Here is a 24,440-nt window from a genome sequence, read left to right as displayed (position 1 = left end):
ATAATTATAAACAACAATTTTATCAAACAATCTCTGTCATTCCAAGCCATTAAATCCCGTGATTGAATCCTTTGTCCTTTATGTAGAACACCGCCGCGTATTCGCCGCAGTTGCAGTTCAGATTACAGCAATCCCTTGCTACATCGCGGTTCATTTATCGCGGTTTTACTACATTGCGGATTTTCGAATTTTGAAAATTTGTGAGAAAATTCACATATAAATCGCCCCCCCCCCCCCACCCAAAGTATGAAACGCAATTTATAGTCCGGAAAATACGTTATTTATCAATGGCAGCGGAGGTACGTCGTATTCTACGTGTTAGTCCTCTGATTTGTTTACCGCCCCGATCTACGTAAAACGTAATGTCCTCTGATTGGTTCATTAGGTCTACCTATTACGGTTTATCACGTCTCTGTGTGGCGGAAGCCACACAAAAAACTTTACAGATTTGCACAAACGGTAGTATTTATTTATCAATGGCGGCGGAGGTACGTACTTTGCACAAACGATAGTATTTATTTACCAGTGGTGGCGGAGGTACGTTCTCCTCTACGTGTTACGTCCAGTCCTCTGACTCATTTACCACCCCGAGCTACATAAAACGTAGTGTCCTCTGATTGGTTCATCGGGTGCCTGTATATTACGTCTGTGTGGGGGAAGCCACACAAAACAACTTTACAGATTTGCACAAACGATAGTTTTTATTTACCAATGGTGGCGGAGCTACATACTCCTCTATGTGTTACGTCTTTTTTTGCCCCGATCCACGTTAAACATAATGTCCTCTGATTGGTTCATCGGGTCTTCATGTTACGCCTGTATATTAAGGAAGCCACACAAAACAACTGCAGATTTTGGAATTTGGTCCACACAAAGGCGCACCATTTTGAAAGGCGCACCTATGTTTTTTGAGAAAATTAAAGGCATTTAAGTGCACCTTATGGTGCAGAAAATACGATAATTTTTTTATGGACTTTTGCAATATTGTAATCCCTCCTCTTGATGAAGTCAGCAAAATAGAAATGCAGTAGGCAGGTTTTCTTAGCATTTACTGCACCTATTATTTTTAAGTTCTTTAAACACAAAAAATACACAAATATATTTGCCCCCTCTTCAGTCTGTTCAGGTACACAGATCTGCCCATGGAGGAGCACTTGTGTCCAGTGCTCCGGGGCTGCACCGTGACCGTGACGGGTCTCTCCAGCATCGAACGCAAAGAAGTGCAACGTCTGTGCGAGCAACACGGCGGCCGCTACACGGGCCAGCTCAAAATGAATGAGTGCACCCACCTCATAGTCAGCCAACCCTTTGGCAAGTCAGAGATGGTTTTGCCGTTATTTGTTGACGTTTTTACCCTTCTCATTGTGTTCTGTGTTGGTGTTTTCAGGTCAGAAGTATGAGTGTGCGCGCAAATGGAACGTGTACTGCGTGTCTCTGCGCTGGCTTTTCGACAGCATCGAAAAGGGCTCCAGTCAGGACGAGCGTCACTACGTCGTGGAGCACAGCGCCTCCAAAAGCACCCGGCCAAATACGTCCACGCCCTCCGGCTCCGGCAAGAAGGAAGGTCAGTCCATGCGTTGCGTAACTGATATTACAGCAGAAGCCTAGATCTCGACGCAACGTCGAGAAGCGAAGCCATTGTGTTCCGTAGCAATTTGTCTAATTTTGTCTAAAACAGTACATAAAACTACAAAGACAAGAAAATACAGTACAGTGATCCCAGTGACGTGCGGTGAGGTTGATGACTAGGGAGGCACTGACGTCACCCCCCCCAGTAAAAGTTGTCCGGCACCTAACCATGTCACAAAAAAGGTTGGGGAACACTGCTCTAGTGTGGCTTATTCATTATTTAATTTGAACTATTTTAATTAAAATCTCATATCAGCGGGCGGCTCGGTGTCGCACTGGGTAGCACGTCCGCCTCACAGTTCGGAGGGTGCGGGTTCGATTCCACCTCCGGCCCTCCCTGTGTGGAGTTTGCTTGTTCTCCCCGGGCCCGCGTGGGTTTTCTCCGGGCACTCCGGTTTCCTCCCACAACCCAAAAAAACATGCTTGGTAGGCCGATTGAGCACTCCAGATTGTCCCTAGGTGTGAGTGCGAGTGCGTATGGTTGTTTGTCTCTGTGTGCCCTGCGATTGGCTGGCAACCGGTTCAGGGTGTCCCCCGCCTACTGCCCGATGACTGATGGGATAGGCTCCAGCACGCCCGCGACCCCCGTGGGGACTAAGCGGTATGGTAAATGGATGGATGGATCTCATATCAGCAGTTTTCACACATAAAAACACTCAATAAAGCACATGAAATCCAAAACTTGTTTTCGATCGTGTGTACCACTCCGTTCCCAAGTCCCTTTGTCCGAATCAAACCTTTTAACTTCGGAGTTGGTATTCCTTTACTGATGACCTCCTGCTTCGACCGAAAATCCATAGTTGAAAATCGTTTGGATATGCAATCCTCCATTGTAAAACGAAATGTAAAAACGGGGGGGAAAAAAACAAAAACAAAAAGTGTAAAACGAAACAAATGGACTACTGCTCCTCAGTTGTTCACTGTAAATTTGAACTGAAGATCTCTAATTCTACAGGTAGGCGCATGAAGCATCCCGGGATCACTAGCACCCCTTGCCATTAGGCTGGACAACATTTTTTCGTAGCCTCCGTAAGATCTCTTTTCAAAGCCGTTTTGTTCATCTCAAGCACAGGTGTCAAACTCAAGGCCCGGGGGCCAGATACGGCCCGCCACATCATTTTATGTGGCCCGCGAATTCGTGTGTCATTACTAGAATTTACAAATTGTCTTCACTTTTAATATCTTTTTTTTTAAATATTTGACCAGTTTTTACTCGTCTAATTTGAAAACGTTTGTCAGTATTGTCAGTTTGTTTTGTAGCTTTTACTGTACATATATAATATGAGGTGCTCATAAATTTATTTGGGTTGACAGTCATAATGACACTCCAAAAGAAGCTATGACTACAATGCGGCCCGCAAAAAAAATGAGTTTGACACCCCTGATAAAGCAACACGATGTTAAAGACAGATGACACAGGGATGAGAATCTTCCCCGGATCCGCGGATTTCTTGTGTTTTTTTCCGTCGGGAGTATCATTTTCGTGAATCGTGTAGATTCGTTGAGAAAATTGTTTTTATATGGGTGGGACAAGTAGTACGGGATCAGGAACTGCTTCAGATGGGCATGGCTCGAGAGCAGCGTCATCTTACAACTCGGAACACAAAGACGCTCTTAAAGCAATGCGACAGTGAGCGCCCGGCACGCTGCGGTTGCGCGATCGGACTGAATTCCCTGCGCACTGAGGTTCACTTAAATTTTGGAAAGTACATCAGGACTTTAAAAATATTTTCTAAATTTCAGCGACGGCTATGTCACAATAATGCGACCAGCGCGGTGCAGTTGCACGGTCAGCGACGCACTACGGTTGCGCGTTCGGCGGTGCGTGGCAAAAATGCTCAAATGAAAAGATACTTAAAAAGTCTTGGAACGGATTAAAAAAAAATTCTATTATTTGTAATGGGAGAAATAGATTCGGAATTCGACCGATTCGCTTCTCGAACTGCCTTCTGGAACGGATTGTGGTCGAAAACCGAGGCTTGACTGTATTATATTCACCTTGGTAGCCCACCAAAAAGGAATATTTTTTTAACAAAACTGTTGAAATTGAGTGATGAAATTAATGGTTTTGGGGTTGCTATACTGCCAAAATCCCGGAGTTGCCAGGAAGCTTTTCCCCCTGAACCCCCTGCAGTCCCCAATGGGGGCCTGTGAGCCCTGTGGCCCCCAATAGAAGCCTGTGGCCCACTGCAGCCCCCAATGGGGGCCTGTGGCCTCTCGCCCACTGCGGCCCCCATTGGGGGGGGGGGGCTGCAGCCCCTGACCCCTGCACCAAGTGGGGGGGGGCCTCCAGTGGGAGCATGCGGCCCCAAGGCCCCGGCGTTTTTTCAGTGTTTGTTTTTCATTTGCCGTTGTCATCCCTGATAACAAAAAACACAAGATATTATATACACTAGCTTAACTACGGAAATTAATTACCGTATTTTCCGGACTATAAGGCGCACCGGACTATAAGACGCACCATTAATGCATCATGTCCGATTTTTAATCGAAATCAAATCGTTTTCCATTTTATCTTCTTTATTTCAACTTCAGACGCAACCAATTACTTTATAATCACAAAATAATGATCCATAGTCTTTTTGATTCATGATTCATAGTCTTCAGCGGGCCACTTATGATTGATTTCATGACATAATGCTTCAGGAAAGTTTAAATTTAGGAATTTGGTCCATATATAGACGCACCGGACTATAAGGCGCACTGTCCACTTTTGAGAAAATTTTAGGTTTTTAGGTGCGCCTTATAGTCCGGAGAATACGGTAATATAGCCACAATGTTTGAACATTTAAACAGCGACACAAAGACAGAGAGCAGTTCAGTCTAACTGCATAGCCTGTCAACATAGGCAGTCATGTGATTAGGCAATCCTCAGAGGAGGCTAGACAGGACGTTGGCTCCTCCGAGTGAAACGTCTTCGGTTTTAAAATAACTAAAAATTCAGCGATTTTGGTTCAAAATGATACAAAATTATTGAGATTAAAAGGAAAATGACTTCATAATAAAAACAATTTAATTTGTTTTTCCCCTTTTCATGATGGCAGGGACGTGCCTCCTCTGACCGCACGTCCCTGAGTGAAACCTCGTTTTGCGCGGGAGATGTGTTCCAGAACCATCCGCAAAAAATCTAATTTTGCGTAGTAGAAACGGTATACACATTATTTAGCAACTTAAAAACTACTGTGTTGAAATTTCAATTACATAATGTTTCTTGTTGGCCGCTAGAAGGCATGGGTGTATTGTAAGTTAATTAGAAGTATGATTTACCTTGCAAAGCAATGAATGTCAAGTCAAGTTTATTTGTATAGCCCTAAATCACAAGCAGTCTCAAAGGGCTTCACATAGACAGAAATTGACAATTATTCTCAAAGCATCCCCTTGTCTTAAGCTCCCAAAAGGGCAAGAAAAAACTTAAACACCCCTACCGGGGGAAAATGAGAAACCTTGAGAAGGGACCACAGATGGAAGGGTCCCCCTTTCAGGATCACCAGGTTGAAATGGATGCAGAGAGGGCACAAATGATACAACATGAAAATCAATGAAATAAAAAGTGGATCTCCATGTCAGAGCAGAGGACTGCCGAAGGAGCCCTCAATTGTCCTGGCAGTATCTTCGAGGAGGTTGAGCTGCAGTTCCCCCATCCTGAATTAGCCCACGAGAATCCAGATAGCCGCTGTCAGCATGGGTGCCACCTAACCACCTCCCCGGAGGGGGGAAGGGAGGGGGTGGAGAGGGAGAGAAAACAAACTCCAGCCGAATCGGCCACTACAGGTTAGTTAAAGGCCATGTCGTAGAAATGTGTCTTTAAACGTGTCTTAAATGTTTCTACTGAGGTAGCAGTCCTAATATCTAGGGGTGTAACGATACATCGATACACATCGATTAATTGATATAATGCTCTACGATTTATTGGCATCGATGCTAAAGGTAAACATCGATTTATATCGCCGTGTTTGACCTCGGACATTAGACGCGACTTTATTTTGAAATCCAGTTCCTTGTTGCTTGCTTCCTCTTTCCGGGAGCAGTGCGCCCGGCGTTGTTGTGTTGTGAGCAGAGCAGGCACGTGAAAGGGGAGGCGACAACTAGTACGTGGCTCCTGGGCTGGTGCTATGGCTAGTGTCCAAAAAGACGAGGAAATTTGCTCCCCTTTAGGCTTCAAGTCATTCGTTTGGAAGCACTTTGGATTCCAAAGAAAAGATGGCTCTACGGACAAAACACGTGCAGTTTGTAAATCCTGCCATGCGGTGATCAAATATTCAGGGAGCACAAATCCGTATTACAGGTAATATTTTATTTCACAACACTTTGCCTTGGTCCTTTCTTCTCTGCTGTTCACTTCAAACACGCTCCATGCGACCGCAATGCTCTCGTATCAGACAAGGCTTGCTCGATCACCTGCTCGTTTGCTGTCTGTCACAATGTACCCTACACAAATCCGAAACATTTGTTTCGTACGTCACCACCGTGGATGGCTCCGAGTCACGACGAGGGGGAAGTTTTGGTTTCCAAGGGTGTTTTTATTCCTCTTCAACATCTCTCCCATACAGAGCCGCCTCTTTCCCGTGCGCGCACGGAGCGCGGTGGTGCGTTTATGGGCAGTCGGAGAAATCAACGCCAACAAAAAAAATTACATCCAGCCTAGTTAAGACCATACCAAAGACTATAAAAATGGGACCCATTGCCTCCCTGCGTGTGTGACGATCATTGGGACTTAAAAAAATAAAATTAAAAAAAAAAAATTAAAAAATTTTTGTACCCATGTATAATGCGCACCCCAGATTTTAGGACAATAAATTAGTTAAATTTTGCGCACTATACACGGAAAAAAACGGTAAGTAATGATCAGACAAAACAGTAGTGTATGGCAGTACTGCTATATTTGAGGTTGCAAGTCCTCAAGATAATACCAGATCTATGGTATTTCCATTCTTATGCGTTGCTGCCTGTACGGCTTGCGTAAAACCAAACGTATCAGTTAAAGTCTGAAACGCCGAAGTAAGTGGCTCTGACGGTAAATTCATGTGGATGTTGAAATCGCCCATGATAATTATATTATCCGCATTGGTTACTAGATCAGCCACAAATTCTGAAAATTCATCCAGGAAGCCAGAGTAAGCCCCGTGGACGGTAAATAACAGCAAGATAAAATGACGGTAAAGCGGTGGATCGGACAGTGAGAACCTCAAATGTTTTAAATACGTTGATCGAACGAGGCCTAAAACTAAGCTCGGAATTCGAGATGAGGGCGACACCCCCACCCTTTTTTCGAGGACGCGCCACATGCGAGCTCACAAAATTTGGAGGCGAGGCCTCATTAAGCGGCATCAGTTCATTAGGTTTTCACCAGGTCTCGCAGAGACCAAAAGCGTTTAGATTATGTTCTGTGATGAGATAATTAACGAGAATGGCTTTCACATGAAGCGATCTAATATTCATAAAACCAAGTTTAAATGTAATTGGTCGATCCGGGTGCGTATCTATCGAAGGATATTTATACGAGATGCGAGTAAGATTGTGTTCTCTAGGCCTGACATCACCTCTCAAATGTTTGTTAGCGCGGTGGGATGATACGACCGTGGGAATCTGATAGTCAATATTTGTTACACGTGTAGAATTATCTGAAACCGGCACCGTTTAATCAGCAAAACCGGTCGGGGTGGAGTGATTGGATTTGTCTACTACCCCAGTAGAAAGTGCGTTTATGTGTACTGTAGCACTATTCAAACTATTACGCTCTAGTCTACACAAGGAGCTATGTGCATACTAAGAGTCTAGCCTAGCGCTAGTTAACTTCATCTTAACAGACTCCAAACCCATCCTGACAGGTGGTCTAATCACCTTTGACCCGGCCTGCTCTAAAGTGACCTGTCATGTGTGGCTCAAACAGTAATCTATATTCCTAGAAAGAGTGAAGGCGCCTTCACGGTTAGGGTGAAGGCCGTCCTTCCTCAGCAGGTCGGCGCGGCCCCAGAAGGAAGGCCAGTTATCTATAAAATACAGTCCCTGCTTCTTACAGAACCCAGCCATCCATCGATTAAGGGAGACTAATCTACTAAACCTCTCATCAGTGCCTCTCCCAGGCAGGGGGCCAGAGACAAATACTCGATGCCGACTCATCTTTCTGGCGAGATCACAAGTTCTCGCTATGTTTCTCTTTGTGATCTCCGATTGCCTCATCCTAACATCATTGGAGCCGACGTGTATCACTATGTCCGAGTAGCTAGTGTTGATGGAACTACGCTGTTGACTAGACCTATTGCGAGTCAGCTCCCTAAGATTAGCTTCTATGTCGGGCCCCCAGGAATACACATTACCGTGGCTGGATTTTTAAGCGTAATATTTCGGGTAATGGCGTCACCTATGACCAAAGTGCGAGGGCCAGTAGACCGAGATGACTTTGGACGGCTATGCGTCTTACCTGGCTCATCGCGTTTAGCTAGCCGCTTGGGGCTAATGCTAACTGGGCTAGCGGGCTGACTACAGCCCGCGTCTGTATCCGCCACATCTTCAGTTATCGCGCAATTCTGCTCTAACTGGCGGACACGTCCCTCTAGCAGTGTCTATCTTCAGAATTGCCACACTACACTAACCTGCGGGACGTCATGCATCGTGAAACCAAAGTGAGTCATAGTTGCACATGAATCTCTGGAAAATGTGGGAAATCAATGTGAACAAAAGAATGGCTATTGTTTACAAATAGTGTGACAGATACAAGTGCACACAGGCACCCGTGTGATTACCGTGTCATTACGCATGTGCGGAAGTTGAGCTGGTGTGTTGTATCTCGTGGAAATGTTCATTATTGAAAAGGCCCCACATTAAGCTTGCTCTTAAAAAGATCCGTCGTCCAGCCTCTTAAATATAACATAGTAGCTCTCTTCTTACACCATTGTTATCGTGTGAACGCAACTCTTCAGCGTGAACCCCAGTGATCTTGTAGTCTCGCTGGTGCAGCTTTCCGACTAATATTTACAAATACGTATAGTACCGTTTTTTTCCGTGTATAGTGCGCCCCCATGTATAGTACGCACCCCTAACAATGGCATGCTGATGCTGGAAAAAAGCTTGTACCCATGTATAATACGCACCCAATTTGTATGAATTTCTTTTTAAATTTTTTTTTTTTTTTTTTTTTTTTTTAAGTCCCAAAGATCGTCACACACGCAGGGAGGCAATGGGTCCCATTTTTAAAGTCTTTGGTATGGTCTTAACTAGGCTGGATGTCATTTTTTTTGTTGGCGTTGATTTCTCCGACTGCCCCTAAACGCACCACCGCGCTCCGTGCGCACACGGCGGCTCTGTATGGGAGAGACGTTGAAGAGGAATAAAAACACCCTTGGAAACCAAAACTTGCCCCTCGTCGTGACTCGGAGCCGCAACAAATGTTTCGGATTTGTGTAGGGTACATTGTGACAGACGGCAAACTAGCAGGTGAGCGAGCGTCTGATACAAGAGCATTGCGGTCGTATGGAGCGTGTTTGAAATGAACAGCAGAGACGAAAGGAACAAGGCAAAGTGTTGTGAAATAAAATATTACCTGTAATACGCATTTTGTTATTTGCTGATTGAAACTGCTAATTAAACTGTGAATTGAAACTAATAGGTGGAGAACTGAACTCTCGCTCTTTATATAGCTGACGTGTCTTGCGCAACCGTTCTGCGCATCTGTAATGGCGGCCTCCGTATGACGTCCGGTCCGCGATGGAGATTAAAAAACAAACAATATTTGACAATAACACACCATCGAGGATTGCACCATCGCATCAAACGATGTGTCGTCAATTATGAATTTTACTAAGTGTGTTGGGCAGGATGGCTGAATGCGATGCGCGATTGACAACAAACAAGAAAGGTGAGTTTTATTTCGGGGGAGATTTGTCATGTCTCGTCCCCAGTTTTGCTATGTGTCTAGGTTGCCATAGTTTCTGTTCGTGTCACCCCGCTCTTCCTGTGTCACCTCAATCGATGTAACGTGTTTTGTATTTAAGTCCTGTCTGCCCCTCGCTCACCGTTGGATCATTGCATGTGTTACTGTCATTCTGTTCCTGTCTTTGGTAATGTCACCCTGTCTTTTTGTTCCACGACTTTGTCGGTCAGTCCTGTTGTTGGTTTTGTTGTACCATGACTTTATTTAAAAAAAAAAAAAATTTTTTTTTTTCTTTGTACCCATGTATAATCTGCACCCCAGATTTTAGGACAATAAATTAGTAAAATATTGCGCACTATACACGGAAAAAAACGGTAACTCTCTTTCACCTGAACTCTTTAGTGTGAACCCCCGTGATCTTGTGGTCTCGTGGGTGCAGCTTTTCAGAAAAGGAGTTGGGCGTCAAAATGGTTTAAAACACGCTAAACAACAATGCCAAATAATGTGGGTTTCCAAAGGTCCGACGCAAAGATTTCCTGACATTTTGAGTAGGATGTTAGAGTGGTGCTCACTCTAACTTAACTTGCAAGAACCACACGGGAGACAGTATGCGCTTTTTAAGCATTTGCAAATGGAGAGCCATTCGTCGCTGTGCGTACAGCGATGATCGAATGAAATCTGACTCTGGTCTCTTGCAAGAGCATTTTTATTAATAAGAAACAGGGTGGTGTGGGTGAGAGTGGACTGGATGGAGTTGAAGCCCTTGACCTCTAGTCAAAGCATAGCAGGGGGGGGTTTACGATGTTGTGTAAGATGGGACAAGATAGGTTATTTATTACAGGTTACATTCCAACATAAGCATAAAACTAATCTAGTTAGGTTATTTATTACAGGTTACATTCCAACATAATCATACGATCAAGAAAATCTCGGAAACCCTGACATAGGAAACCGAATATGTTGTATGGAGGCGGTCGACTTCCGGGGTTCCACTGTATATTAATCTGTATGTTAATATAATTTCTTTTTTATAGTGGATGTGGGGCTAAAACCCTTTAAGCATTGTATTGAACACAAACGGTGCAGCAACACATATGGACAGACACAACAACAAACTGTGACTCTAAGTTGTGTGGAATACACTTAAATTTTACTCACTTCGATTCTAGGTGACTTTCTGCCTAACACGGTTTGGTCATGGACCCCAATTTTTTTGTCGTAAATACATTTTTAAATAGTATTTTAAATGGATGATATAAGGACCGTACAAAGCTAAATGATTAGCGTGTACATTTTAGCGCTAGTGATTCACTGAATTTCCATGACCAATTTAATATTTAATTTAATTAAATATTTAATTTAATTTAATGGCAGCTGGCCATAGTAAGAAGTATCACTTTCATAGGGAATGGGAGTAGGACTTTTTTTTCACGATGACATATACCGTATTTTGCGCCCTATTAGGCGCACCGGGTTATAAGGCGCACCTTCAATGAACGGCCCATTTTAAAACTTTGTCCATATATAAGGCGCACCGGACTATAAGGCGCATAAAATAGAAGCTATACTGCAACAAACTTAGGTTGACTAGGGTTGCGGTATGCACCCACTAGCCCAGGGGTGGGCAAACTTTTTGACTCGCGGGCCGAACTGGGTTCTAAATTTGGACCGGAGGGCCGGACCAGGAGCAGATGGACGTAGGCGTTGTGTGAAGTCATATAAGCGACCTGTAAAGGTCATTGCATAAAAGATCTTGGCCTTTAGTAGGTAGTAAAGCATGGATATTCCAAACAAGTTTTTTGAAAACAAATGCATTTATTAACAGCATTAAAAAAATAATAATTCACTAAAAAACTGCTACCAGTGATTCTCATAAAATACGACACTGTTATTATGAATAACAATCGCCATCACTTCAGTGCCTGCAGGTCAGATTAATGAAAGATGTTTATCTTGTGAGATCACATCAAACGGCAAACATTCTGACCAAATATATCATCTTGAAGAATCGGTGAAAGCATACATCCAAATAAAGTAATCAAAACAGCAACACGGTGAGGGGTATCTGAAAATCAGAGCAGAGTTTTAACTCGCAAACACCTGGTAACAGAGGTGAGGAAACGGGAAACACCTCCTTAAAGTAAGCCTTAAGAACTTTACAGGTTAAGATTAGTCGCAAATAGGTGGTGCATCAATGTCCTTGAGCATCCTGCATTGTTTGAAAATGAGACTGGTCGCTAGTTTCAATCCCTGCTATGTGTACAAATCATATTCAAAATGCATTTTTTTACAATAAACTTGAGAGCCTCCCGTTCATTTTCAGTGGGAACAGTGTTGTTGGTCTCCCTTTTTTGCTAGTGCGTCATAGTCTGGAGTAAAATTTGTTGTGGCAATTCTTAGGCGAGATCCGAGGTGTTGGTCCGTTTACCTTGATTTGTGACGGGTTGATGTTGATGTGGCTGAACGTCACGTCGCGTACGTCGAGCCAAATTGGCCACTCTTTTTTAACATTCGGCACTCACTTCTTTTTTTCGGGCCACTCATTTTAATGGAAGGATTCCAGGGGAAGGTTTGTGGGTGGCTTTAGCGCAAAACTGCATCTGAAAGCTCAGCGCGCGAATTATAAGAACGCTGTCGTCAAAGCCCACGCTCTAAATTCGGGACTGATACGAATAGAGCGAGAGTGCGCCAAGTCCGTACTACTGAGTACGTACACGCACTTGTGAGTGTGCACCGAGCTTTCTGACACGGCTTCCGGTAGTAAATGCGCAGGCGAGCGCTTCGCCATCTACTGGGAAAACGCAGTCATTGCAGGCAAAATGACCAAAAAAAAAAAGTTTAATACAATTTGTTCAGGGTTGGCGGGCTAGCCAATAACCAACCCTCTGTAAACAATCGGGTTTCTCAAACAATCTCCTATAAAATGATTGAAACTGACTAAAGTTCGATCTAACGCATTAGTACTACTTACCTATGTTTCCCTTCCATATCGATCCGTAGATTTACTCGAAACATTAACAGAGCAGCCTATTTTGACATGAAATAGCTTGCTGCGTATAGCAGCTATCGTTATAGCATTAGCCGTCCGCAAAAACCCATGAGCCTCAGCTCGCAATCTCCCATGAGCCTCAGCAAAGTGTAAACAATTGCGTTTCTCAAACGATCTCCTATAAAATGATCGGAACTGATTAAAGTTCGATCTAGCGCATTGGTACTACTTACCTATGTTTCCCTTCCATATCGATCCGTAGATTTACTCGAAACATTAACAGAGCAGCCTATTTTGACATGAAATAGCTTGCTGCATATAGCAGCTATCGTTATAGCATTAGCCATCCGCAAAAACCCATGAGCCTCAGCTCGCAATCTCCCATGAGCCTCAGCAAAGTGTAAACAATCGCGTTTCTCAAACGATCTCCTATAAAATGATCGGAACTGACTAAAGTTCGATTTAACGCATTGGTACTACTTACCTATGTTTCCCTTCCATATCGATCCGTAGATTTACTCGAAACATTAACGGAGCAGCCTATTTTGAAATGAAATAGCCTCGCGGGTACAACAGCTATTTGGTGACGCCCCCTGACTACAGTTACCGTAATGTTGGGAAGCGATGCGATCTTGTAATTTATTAGTTGTACTAAAACGTACTAAAACATTTTGGCAGAGCATTGTGTACAACCAGTCTGGATCAACAAATTCATCAATTGATCCATATATAAGGCGCACCGGACTATAAGCCGCACTGTCGACTTTTGATACAATTTTAGGTTTTTAGGTGCGCCTTATAGGGCAGAAAATACGGTGTATATATATATATACAATTAAATATATTTTTAGTGGGTAGATCTTTGTGACTTGGTCATTTCAAAAGTAGCTCGCGAGCTGAAAAAGTTTGGGCACCCCTGTGTTAGATAATAAGTCGGACTGTTTGATCTTTATGACTGCTTTATTACAGTGTTACGGACAGCTAAGATCGTTTATGATTCGGAAAGGGGAAAGTTCGTGGAACCATCACCTCATCCACACAGTCACTCACGAGTCAAAGAGTATGGCCTGACACAGTAGTAGAATAAGTGGCTGCTTCATTCTCTCTTTAATCCAATTAACATAGGATCAAAATGACTTACTCCGATTTAGTCCGCCTGATATTGTCATCTGCGTATTGCTTCTCTTTTAATAAAATGTCCACATACTTTGATGTGTGTGGAACCAGACACCTTCGGCTGCCCAACAACGTGCCTAATCTAAATTAACGTAACAAAGGAATCCTTCAGCTGCCTAAAATCATGCCTTACCTAAAAAAACAAAACAATCCGCACTTTTGGGGTTAGCGCGATTCCCAAATTCTGGACCCAAAAGTCTCCATAAAATTGAGATGTAGGTGTAGTGAGTTCAGATCAATTCCTCCAATTTAATTGAAATTCTCTAATACTTGCGACTATGTCATTAGTGATGTAGTGGCTCAGTTAAAGAGGGATGAGAATCTTCCGCGGATCCGCGAATTTCGTGTTTTTTTTCCGTCGGGAGTACCATTTTTGTGAATCGTGTAGATCCGTTGAGAAAATAGTTTTTATATCGAGGGGCTGGCAGCAGTATTGCAACAACAGCTGAATTATTTTCGGCAGCATTTTGGCACTACTTTCGTCACATCATTTGCCTACTTATTTGCCTGATTAGCAAAAGTTTAGCCAGCATGGCGAAGATTTTACGGAAAAAAGACGAGGATCATGCCAGGGAAATAGACAAGTCGAACGGGATCAGGAACTGCTTCAGATGGGCATGGCTCGAGAGCGGCGTCATCTTACAACTCGGAACACAAAGACGCTCTTAAAGCAATGCGACAGTGAGCGCCCGGCGCGCTGCGGTTGCGCGATCGGACTGAATTAAGCTCCCTGCGCACTGAGGTCCACTTAAATTTTGAATCAGGACTTTAAAAATATTTTCTAGATTTCAGCGACAGCTCTGTCACAATAATGCAACCAGCGCGCTGCAGTTGCGCGGTCGGCGGTGCGCTGCAGTTGCGCGATCGAACAAAAATGCGCAAATGAAATTCGTCTTGGAATGGATTAAAAATTTTCCATTATTTGTAATGGAAAAAATAGATTCGGAATTCGACCGATTTGCTTCTCAAACCGCCTTCTGGAACGGATTGTGGTCAAAAACCGAGTCTTGACTGTATTATATTCATCTTGGTAGCAGACCAAGCAGGAATATTTTTTTCACAGTTGAAATTGAGTGATGAAATTAATGGTTTTGGGGTTGTTATACTGCCAAAATCCAGGAGTTTCCAGAGAGCTTTTCCCCCTGAGCCCCCTCTGGGGCGTTCCTCCTGGCCCACTGCGACCGGGAGGCCTGCGGCCCCTTGCCCCCTGCGGCACAGGTCCCCCCAATGGGGGCTTTCGGCCCCCCCAGTGGAGCATGCGGCCCCCAGACCCCGGCTACTTTTCAGTTATTTTTCTCATTTGCCGTTCTCATCCCTGGTTAAAGCATATGCGCATTGAGGGCGGCCATCAGGATCAACCGTGATGATCGGCCATGAAACTCATCTCTGAAAGCATCACTTTCAATCAACGGCTCCTTTTGCCTGCAGAGAGTTCTGTGCTGGGTTTGAGTCGCATCTCCCTCAACACCAGTGAGACAGTTAATGACACAGCCTTCACCAATGGAACCGTCAGCCATATGGAAGCTCCAGATCCCCTTGACAGTCTGGATCTCACTGTGCGTCCTGCAGAGGATCTCCTGGACGGCTGTAAGGCAAGTACTTCTGGTTATTACCTACAATACGTAGCAGCTAGTTTGAACCACCATCTCAGTTTCCTCAAAATAATAGCACAAGTAGGGGTGCTCAATTAATTGAATGTTAATCATAATCACAATTTTGGCTCCAGACCATCTCAAAATTCATATAATAAGGACAAACGATTATTTGGTGTTTCCGTTGAGACGCGCATGCGCAACTCAAACGCGACGCCCCCGCGTGTGTGGAAAGCGGAGATCCAGGCCATATTTAACAGGCAGTGTTGTATCTAACGCGTTCAATGAAGAAAAGTTCATGAACGTGAACTAAACGTAGCACATTTTTGCTGTATGGAAGTTTTTGTGAATGCCATTGAATGTTTTTTTACAGTATACTTTTGTTTTGTCTGAATTTCGTTGTACAACTAAGTTGTAAAATGACAATAAAGGGCATTCTATTCTTCTATTCTTGTTCAAGGATGCCAGGTTTTATTTTGTTGGACTTCAAAATAAAACCAACCCTGCTAAACGCACTGTAAACTAGGCTTGAATAGGCGGGCTAAAAGGAACCCCAATCATACATAGCGCAATGACAGATGCTCCATTTGATAAAAGCTCATGTCGCACGACAAGCAGCCCCCCCTCGTTTTGTCAAACGGCAACGATAAATTAGCGTTCTGTGAGAGCATTCAGGAATTTGGCATTGCCCCAGGAATTACTTAGAGATTCTTTCTGCTGTTGTCGTAATTTATTTGGTCTTTGAACCTTTACCTTTGCATATCCCAAATTCTAAACGTTTTCTGGTCCATCCATCTTCTACGGCTTATTCGGGATCGGGTCGCGGAGGCAGCAGATTTAGAAGGGACGCCCAGACGTCCCTCTCCTCGGCCATTTCGTCCAGCTCATCCTGGGGGATCCCAAGGCGTTCCCAGGCCAGCCGAGAAACATAGTCTCTCCAGTGGGTCCTGGGTCGTCCCCGGGGTCTCCTGGCGGTGGGACATGCCCGGAACACCTCCCCGAGGAGGCAGGAGGCAACCTGATGAGATGCCAAAGTCACCTCATTTGGCTCCTCTCAACGTGGATGAGCAGCGGCCCGATTCCGAGTCTCTCACGGGTGACTGAGCTTCTCACTTTATCTCTAAGGGAGAGCCCGGACACCCTGTGGAGGAAACTCATTTTAACCGCTTGTATCCGGGATCTTGTTTTTTCAGTCACGACCCATAGCTCGTGACCATAGGTGAGGGTAGGAGCGTGGATCGACCGGTAAATGGAGAGCTTTGCCTTTCGGCTCAGCTTTCTCTCCACCACGGCAGACCTGTACGGAGTCCGCATCACTACAGATGCTGCACCGATCCATCTGTCGATCTCAGGCTCTATTCTGCCCTCGCTCATGAACAAGACCCCAAGATACTCCTCCAATTGGGGCAGGATCTCATCCCCAGAGAGGGCATTCCACTCTTTTCTAACTGCGGACCATGGTCTCAAATTTGGAGGTGCTGGCTTTCATCCCGACCGCTTCACACTTGGCTGTGAACTCCTCCAGTGAGAGCTGGAGATCACGGCTTGAAGAAACCAACAGCATCACATTGTCTGCAAAAAGCAGAGATGCAATGTTGATGTCACCAAATCAGACACCTTCAATGCCTAGGCAGCACGTAGAAATTCTGTTCATAAAAGTTAGGAACAGAATCGGTGACAAAGGGCAGCCTTCACTGGAAAGGAATCCGAAACGAAGCTCTGGCATCGGTGATACAGGGACCGAACCCCCCTTTCCAGTGAGTTTGGCACCATGTACCCCCGAAGCACCCCCTCACAAAACTCCCCGAGGGACATGGTCGAACGCCTTCTCCAGGTCCACAAATACCATGTGTACTGGTTGAGTGACTCGCATTCACCCCCAAAGATCCTGCCGAAGGTATAGAGCTGTTCCACGGCCAGGACGAAAACCACATTGCTCCTCCTGAGTCTGAGGTTCGACCTCCCGACAGACCCTCCTCTCCAGCACCCCTGAATAAACCTTCCCTGGGAGGCTGAGGAGTGTGATTCCTCTGTCGTTGGAACACACCCTCCGGTTATCCTTCTGAAAAAGGGGGACCACCACCCCAGTCTGCCAATCCGGAGGCACTGTCCCCGATGATCACGCAATGTTGTAGAGGCGTGTCAGCCTGGACAGCCCCACAACATCCAGAACCTTTAAGAACTCCGGGCGAATCTCATCCACCCCCGGGCCCTTGCCTCCGAGGAGCTTTTTAATTACCTCGGTGACTTCGACCCCAGAGATTGGAGAGTCTGCCTCAGAGTCTCCAGGCTCTGCTTCCACAATAAAAGGGGTGTCGGTGGTATTGAGGAGATCTTAGTATTCTCCCCACCTACTCACGACGTTACGAGTCGAGGTCAGCAGCACGCCATCTCCACTGTAAACAGTGTTGAAGGTGCACTGCTTCCCCCTCCTGAGAAGCCAGACGGTGGACCAGAATTTCCTCAAAGGTCGTCTCGAAGTCATTCTCCATGGCCTCACCAAACTCCTCTCACGCCCGAATCTTTGCCTCAGCAACCGCCGAAGCTGCGTTCCACTCGGCCATCTGTCGGCTGCCTCCGGAGTCCCACATGCCAAAATGGCTGGTAGGACTCCTTCTTCTGTTTGACGGCATCCCTTACCGCCCGTGTCCACCACCGGGTTCAAGGGTTGCTGCTACAACAGGCACCGACCACTTTACGACCACAGCTCCGGTTGAATGCCTCAACAATGGAGGCACGGAACAATGTCCACTCAGGCTCAATGTAACCCCGCCTCCTCCAGGACGTGGAAAAAGCTCTGCCGGAGGTAGGAGTTGAAGCTCTTCTTGACAGAGGATTCTGCCAGACGTTCCCAGCAGACTCTCACAGTTCGTTTGGGTCTGCCAGGTCAAAACTGCTTCCCCCACCATCGGAGCCAGCCCACCACCAGGTGGGAATCTGTTGACAGCCCCGCCCCTCTCTTCACCTGAGTGTCCATAACATGCGGCCTCAAATCTGATGACACGACTACAAAGTCGATCAGCGAACTGCGGCCTAGGGTGTCGTGGTGCCAAGTGCACACACACACATGGACACCCTTATGCTTGAACATGTTCATTATGGACAATCCACGTCGAGCACAACGAAAATGGAGAAATTTGAACAGAGTAAAAAAATAGCCCCACAAAACTATCATAACAGTATCTCTGCAGCACCTGGAGGGATATATTACACATTGCTACACTCCTAGATCCTCCAGATACACAAGCAAATTATTTTAAAAGCAAAAAGTCGATTTTCCATGATACATGTCTTTTAATAGGGCTTATGTGTAATTAGGGAGCAAGTTTGTTGAATTATGATTTCTTGTGCTCATATTCTCTCAAACAGTTTATGTGGGCTTTTGTTTCATGGTTTCCTGGTGACCGTTGTGCAGCTCTATCTTTGCGGCCTCCCCATGAAGAAGCTGGACAAGTTGCGTCGGCTGGTGAGCGCCGCGGGGGGTCTTCGCTTCAACCAGCCAAGCGAGGAGCTCACACACGTGGTCTCAGGTGAACCAGATCAGGACCTCAAGACTTTCCTGTCTAAAGCGACTCACAGGTTGGTTTCAAGTCCAGGAGCATCATGGAGAACACGGCCATGCTGATTCTGTTGTCTATTTTTATGCCAGACCTCACGTAGTGACAGTCCAGTGGCTGCTAGACAGCTTCTCCGAAGGCCGTCTCCTCCCAGAAGAAAGCTTCCTCCACCCAGACTGTCTGCCTCCCTCACCGGCAGAGGTGTTGATTCCATTGGTGTCTCGCCCAGCTGCCTCCAGGCTTTCAGTGGGGCCCTCCGCCGCCAGTCCCAGCACCCCAAGAATGAATCAAGTGGAGGAGGACCTCCTCTCACAGTACATGGACGACGACCCGACAGTCAGTGAGTGTGGTATCATTTATACTGTCGTACGTAACATAGCACTTTATTTTGGTTTGCATATATGCTGTTATCTAGGGGTACCCCTCCCAAACACACACACAAAAGTAATGTTGCAAAAAAAGTGATAAACTTCCAGTTACTGTCTCTGCTGCCACCTAAAAATGTTTAACATAACGCTTGAGTCCGACCCAACCATGTGTTGTCTTTCAAGTTGATGAGCTTCCACCAGCTCAAAGTGACGGCGGAATGTCCGCCAACCCGGCCGCCAAGAATTCCAGGTCCCTCAGCCGCAGCACCAGACCAGAGTCAGATTCCTCTCCGCATGAGGCCAGCAAGGCAGGTCTATTTGCTGGAAAACGCTTCCTGCTGCAGGGCTTGGGCACCGAGGCCGAGGCCCAGCTCTCTCTGCTGGTGACGGAGAATGGAGGCCGGGTGTTGGTGAGCCGCACGCACATCATCGCCGACTACGCCGTGGTGCCTCTTTTGGGCTGTTCTGTGGAGGCCACGGTGGACGAAGTGGTCACTGATACGTGGTTGGTGAGTTCACAACTTTTTTAATGTTTTTTTTTTTGTCGTTCCCCTGCATATTCCTCATTCACAGATTTTTTGGGGGGAACGTTTTGAGTTAACAGGCCATGTGTGTGGAGAGGGAGTGTCTCTTGGATCTCTCGTTGAATCCTCTGTTCACTCCGGTTGTCGCGATGAATGGACGTTTCCCGCTCAAGGATTGCGTCCTTTCCGTCAGCCAGTTCACGGGAGCCGAGCGTGAGTCGCTGGTGGAGTTGGCCAAGCACCTGGGAGCAACGTATGTCAATCTCAGCATTTTTTTTCAAATGTGTCACTTGCAGAGCCAAGGTGGCATGTCTGATAGAATTATAAAATGTTTTTTGTTTAGCTGAAAATTGGCTGTTTTGCAGCAGGGGGTCCTCTCTATACTGTAAATATATCTCTGCTTGTTTTGATTTTGTATATGACTAGGTTTCAGTGTTGTTGTGCACCATTTTACCATCACTTGAAAGTATATCTGGATTTTCTTCTATCCTTACTTCCAAGTGGTGGTGTGGGTATGGTTACGATATTAATAAGCCCAATTTTTACACAACACTGGGGTATCTGTGGGATTGTAAAAGGATTGATATGGAAAGGGAACATAGGTAAACAGTACCAATGTGTTAGATCAAACTTTAGTCAGTTCCGTTTATAGGAGATAGTTTGAGAAACGCGATTGTTTACCGAGGGCTCATTGAGGCCAGCAAGGCGCTCAGTGTCGCATTGCTTTAGGAGCGTCTTTGTGTTTTTGGATGGATTTACTGCTCCCACTTGCTTCCTTTGGAGGCATGATTAAAGTTGATGCAATCCTCAGAGTAACGAGAACGTAATAACGAACGGAGTCAGTTTGCATGCGGGTCCTCTCGGCTCATCTCGCGAGGCTCGACAACCGAATTTCGTCCGACATCCGAAGCAAAAATCTCAAATTTTTTGTTCGAATACCGATTTGTTCGAGAACCGGGACGTTAAAAAACCGACCCAGGCTACTTTTCAGTGTTTTTTCACATTTACCATTCTCATCCCTGTTAAAAAGTAGTAAATGCCTTCTGACGAGGTATTAAATTTTCAAACTGTAATTCATTTTTCCATTTGTATCAAGTGCTGGCCTATCCCCTAAAAATCTCCGTCCATCCATCCATCCATCCATCCATCCATCCATCCATCCATCCATCCATCCATCCATCCATCCATCCATCCATCCATCCATTTTCTGAACCGCTTAGTCCCCACGGGGGTCGCGGGTGTGCTGGAGCCTATCCCAGCAGTCATCGGGCAGTAGGCGGGGGACACCCTGAACCGGTTGCCAGCCAATCGCAGTGCGGGCACACAGAGACAAACAACCATTTGCACTCACACTCGCACCTAGGGACAATTTGGAGTGCTCAATCGGCCTACCAAGCATGTTTTTCGGATGTGGGAGGAAACCGGAGTGCCCGGAGAAAACCCACACGGGCCCAGGGAGAACATGCAAACTCCACACAGGGCCGGAGGTGGAATCGAACCCGCACCCTCCTAACTCTGAGGCGGACGCGCTACCCAGTGCGCCACCGAGCCGCCAAAATCTAAAAATCTCGTAATTTAATTTATTATATAAATTATATGTGCGAGTAGGACCTGTGTCCTACAGTACTATTTTCTTGTTTGCGGCGTGAATGCAATGCTATGGATGCCAAATGTTAGGGTGGTGCTCTAACTTATTTTGCAAGAACCACACGAGAGACAAGTACCGTATTTTGCGCCCTATCAGGCGCACCGGGTTATAAGGCGCACCTTCAATGAACGGCCCATTTTAAAACTTTGTCCATATATAAGGCGCACCGGACTATAAGGCGCATAAAAATAGAAGCTTTACTGCAACAAACAGAGGTTGACTAGGGTTGCGGTATGCACCCACTAGCCAATAACCAACGAGCCCTCTGTAAACAATCGCGTTTCTCAAACGATCTCCTATAAAATGATCGGAACTGACTAAAGTTCGATCTAACGCATTGGTACTACTTACCTATGTTTCCCTTCCATATCGATCCGTAGATTTACTCGAAACATTAACGGAGCAGCCTATTTTGAAATGAAATAGCCTTGCGGGTACAACAGCTATTCGGTGACGCCCCCTGACTACAGTTACCGTAATGTTGGGAAGCGATGCGACCTTGTAATTTACTAGTCGTACTAAAACATTTTGGCAGAGCACTGTGTACAACCAGTATGAATCAACAAATTCATCAATTGATCCATATATAAGGTGCACCGGACTATAAGGCGCACTGTCGACTTTTGATAAAAATGTAGGTTTTTAGGTGCGCCTTATAGGGCGGAAAATGCGGTAAGTCCTCTTAGACACCTGCAGGTGGAGAGCCATTCGTCGCTGTGCGTACAGCGATTATCAAATGAGGTCTGACTCAGGCCTCTTGCAGAAGCATTTTTATTGAGAGAAACCGAGTGGGGGTGAGAGTGGACAGGATGGGGTTAAAGCCCCTGGCCTGCTGATCAAAGCATAGCAGGGGGTCTATTACGAGGTTGTGTAAACAAAACACCTTTGATTACTTCCTCTGCAGCTTACTTGCTCTGCAGCTAGTCAATCAGTTCAAAATATCTTAGCACTCTGTTCTACTACTTTTGTTAAAACAGGACAAGCTAGGTTAATCATTACAGGTTACATTTCAACATAATCATACGACCAAGATACTCTGTAAACCCTAACACCAACAACTATAAAAAAATATATAAAGAAGGTCCCTGAAGTCTATCGGTGTGTGTTCACGGTTAAAACGTCAACAAAATAATTCGCACCTGGTAATGGAGGAAAAACAAAAGTCATGGGGAAATGTTTTTCAATATCTGGTTGGAGGACGCTATGGTGAAAGACTAGCTTAGGCCAGTTATTTGTAACAACCAAGAGGCTTATAGCCAGGTCTTTAAAAAAAAACAAAAAAAAAAACAGTCAAGGATATGCCGACAGGGTGGGTAGTTTAACATTTCAATGTTTTGCAGTAGCTACATTACTGTAAACCTCCACAGCTCCCTACCAAGCCAATGCCACCGGGGAGCACTACCGCACTATGTTAAATGACTCAGAAATAGCAAAAAGCTTTGCGTGCAGCAAGGACAGACCGGATATGTAATCAAGTTTGGTTATGCATCATACTTCAAGAACAAGCACGTTACGAGTGACAACAAAGCCGGACTGTTGGTACTCATGTTCCATGAAAGTCTCTGTGTTCAAAGAAAAAAACGATGCACATACACATTTGGTTTTTAGAAAATGACTGACTTCAAGATATTTTAGTTCCAAATTCCTGGGACATGCTAAGACTGATGATCTGTCACCGCACATAATTTTCACGTGTAGGAGAGTTATTCTTCTTGTTGTGTCTACAAGGCAGTTAGTTAGGAGAGTGAACCAAGAATAAATAGTAAATATACCGTATTTTTCAGACTAAAAGTCGTTCTGGAATATAGGTCCCATTAGCCATAAAATGCACAATAACGTGAAAAAAACATATCTAAGTTGCTCCGGAATATAAGTCGCATTTTGGGGGAAATTTATTCGACAAAATCCAACACCAAGAACAGATATGAACGAGCAACAACAGGCTAAACAATAGGTATGCTAATGTGACATAAACACAAACGAAGAGCTGTGAACGGGCCTGACGTTAACATTCAGAGTTATTCAAATAACTATTACATTAATAACACGTTTATAAAACCATCTGTGTCACTCCAATTCATTAAATCCATCGATCGTCCTTTATGTCAATAATGCTGGCCGGGTGCGCGCCGCTGACGGTGTTTGCACTTCAAAATATTCCACAGGCCCTAATAACGATATATGAATTATATATCAAATAAATATTATATAAGCAATAATATTATCAAACCATCTCTGTCACGCCAAATCATTAAATCCATCGATCAAATTCCTCGTCCTTTGTCAACAACGCCACGCGTGCACCCTGACGTCAGCATCGTTGTTATTCCACAGATCTAGTATATAACTATATTGTAGCGTTAACAAAGTACAAGGAAAGATGTGGGTTTGGTAAACGGCTCTTTATTTAACAAAATAGGAGTTCAATGAGCCAACAACTACTGAACTGGAACAATAAAACCATATACAAGTTGCTACACGAAATAAAATATATCAAATAACTATAACATAAATAGTTCATCGCCACACGGCCCCAAGCACCGGCTAATCGGATGTCAAACGCTGCGTGTTCGCTTCTCTTCCGGGGGGGTGTTAATGGGACGTCAAACGCTTTGTGTGGCGGGCTCCATCTAGTGTGGAAACTGAGAAGCTGAGCTCAAGCTTCTTGTGCGGGCCATATTCAATTATGTTTTCAGAATTTGCTGCGGGCCAATAAAAACTGGACCGTTAGTTTGGACACCCCTAATTTAGAGCAAAGAACTGTGTAGTCTGCCTGATGCCATTGGCTTTGGTCTTTTCTGTTCCACATGTAGAGTTATGTAGCTTGTTAAGTCAACCATAATATCGGATCGGATCGGGTATCGACCGATACGCAAAGCCACGGCATCGGTATCGGTATCGGAACTGAAAAAGTCGGATCGGTGCATCTCTACTCCAAATCATTAAATCCTTCAAACTCTTCGTCCTTTGTGTCACTTACAAACAAAGCCGCTAATGATGCCGGTAGTACGGGGGGCCCTTCGTCTTCTTCGTCATCCCGTGATCAAATCTTTGTCCTTTATGTAAACAGCCGCCGCGCCGCTGATG

General features: G+C 45.1%; 1 protein-coding gene across 1 annotated transcript in view; it reads left to right on the top strand.

The window, feature by feature from the left end:
- Positions 1–24,440, top strand: part of LOC133151776 (DNA topoisomerase 2-binding protein 1-A-like) — a 43,866-nt gene that overhangs the window by 2,635 nt on the left and 16,791 nt on the right. Inside the window, exons 6-12 of the mRNA XM_061275086.1 lie at positions 1,118–1,311; positions 1,388–1,564; positions 15,093–15,256; positions 18,672–18,835; positions 18,906–19,153; positions 19,365–19,690; positions 19,786–19,958. Of these exons, the coding sequence (XP_061131070.1) occupies positions 1,118–1,311; positions 1,388–1,564; positions 15,093–15,256; positions 18,672–18,835; positions 18,906–19,153; positions 19,365–19,690; positions 19,786–19,958 (1,446 nt within the window). The remainder of the gene's footprint in view (positions 1–1,117; positions 1,312–1,387; positions 1,565–15,092; positions 15,257–18,671; positions 18,836–18,905; positions 19,154–19,364; positions 19,691–19,785; positions 19,959–24,440) is intronic.

Source organism: Syngnathus typhle, linkage group LG3 (genome assembly GCF_033458585.1).
Source record: "Syngnathus typhle isolate RoL2023-S1 ecotype Sweden linkage group LG3, RoL_Styp_1.0, whole genome shotgun sequence".
NCBI classification, from domain to species: Eukaryota; Metazoa; Chordata; class Actinopteri; order Syngnathiformes; family Syngnathidae; genus Syngnathus; species Syngnathus typhle.
Note: the sequence above shows the minus strand (reverse complement) of the source record. Positions and strands in the feature narration are given on the sequence as shown.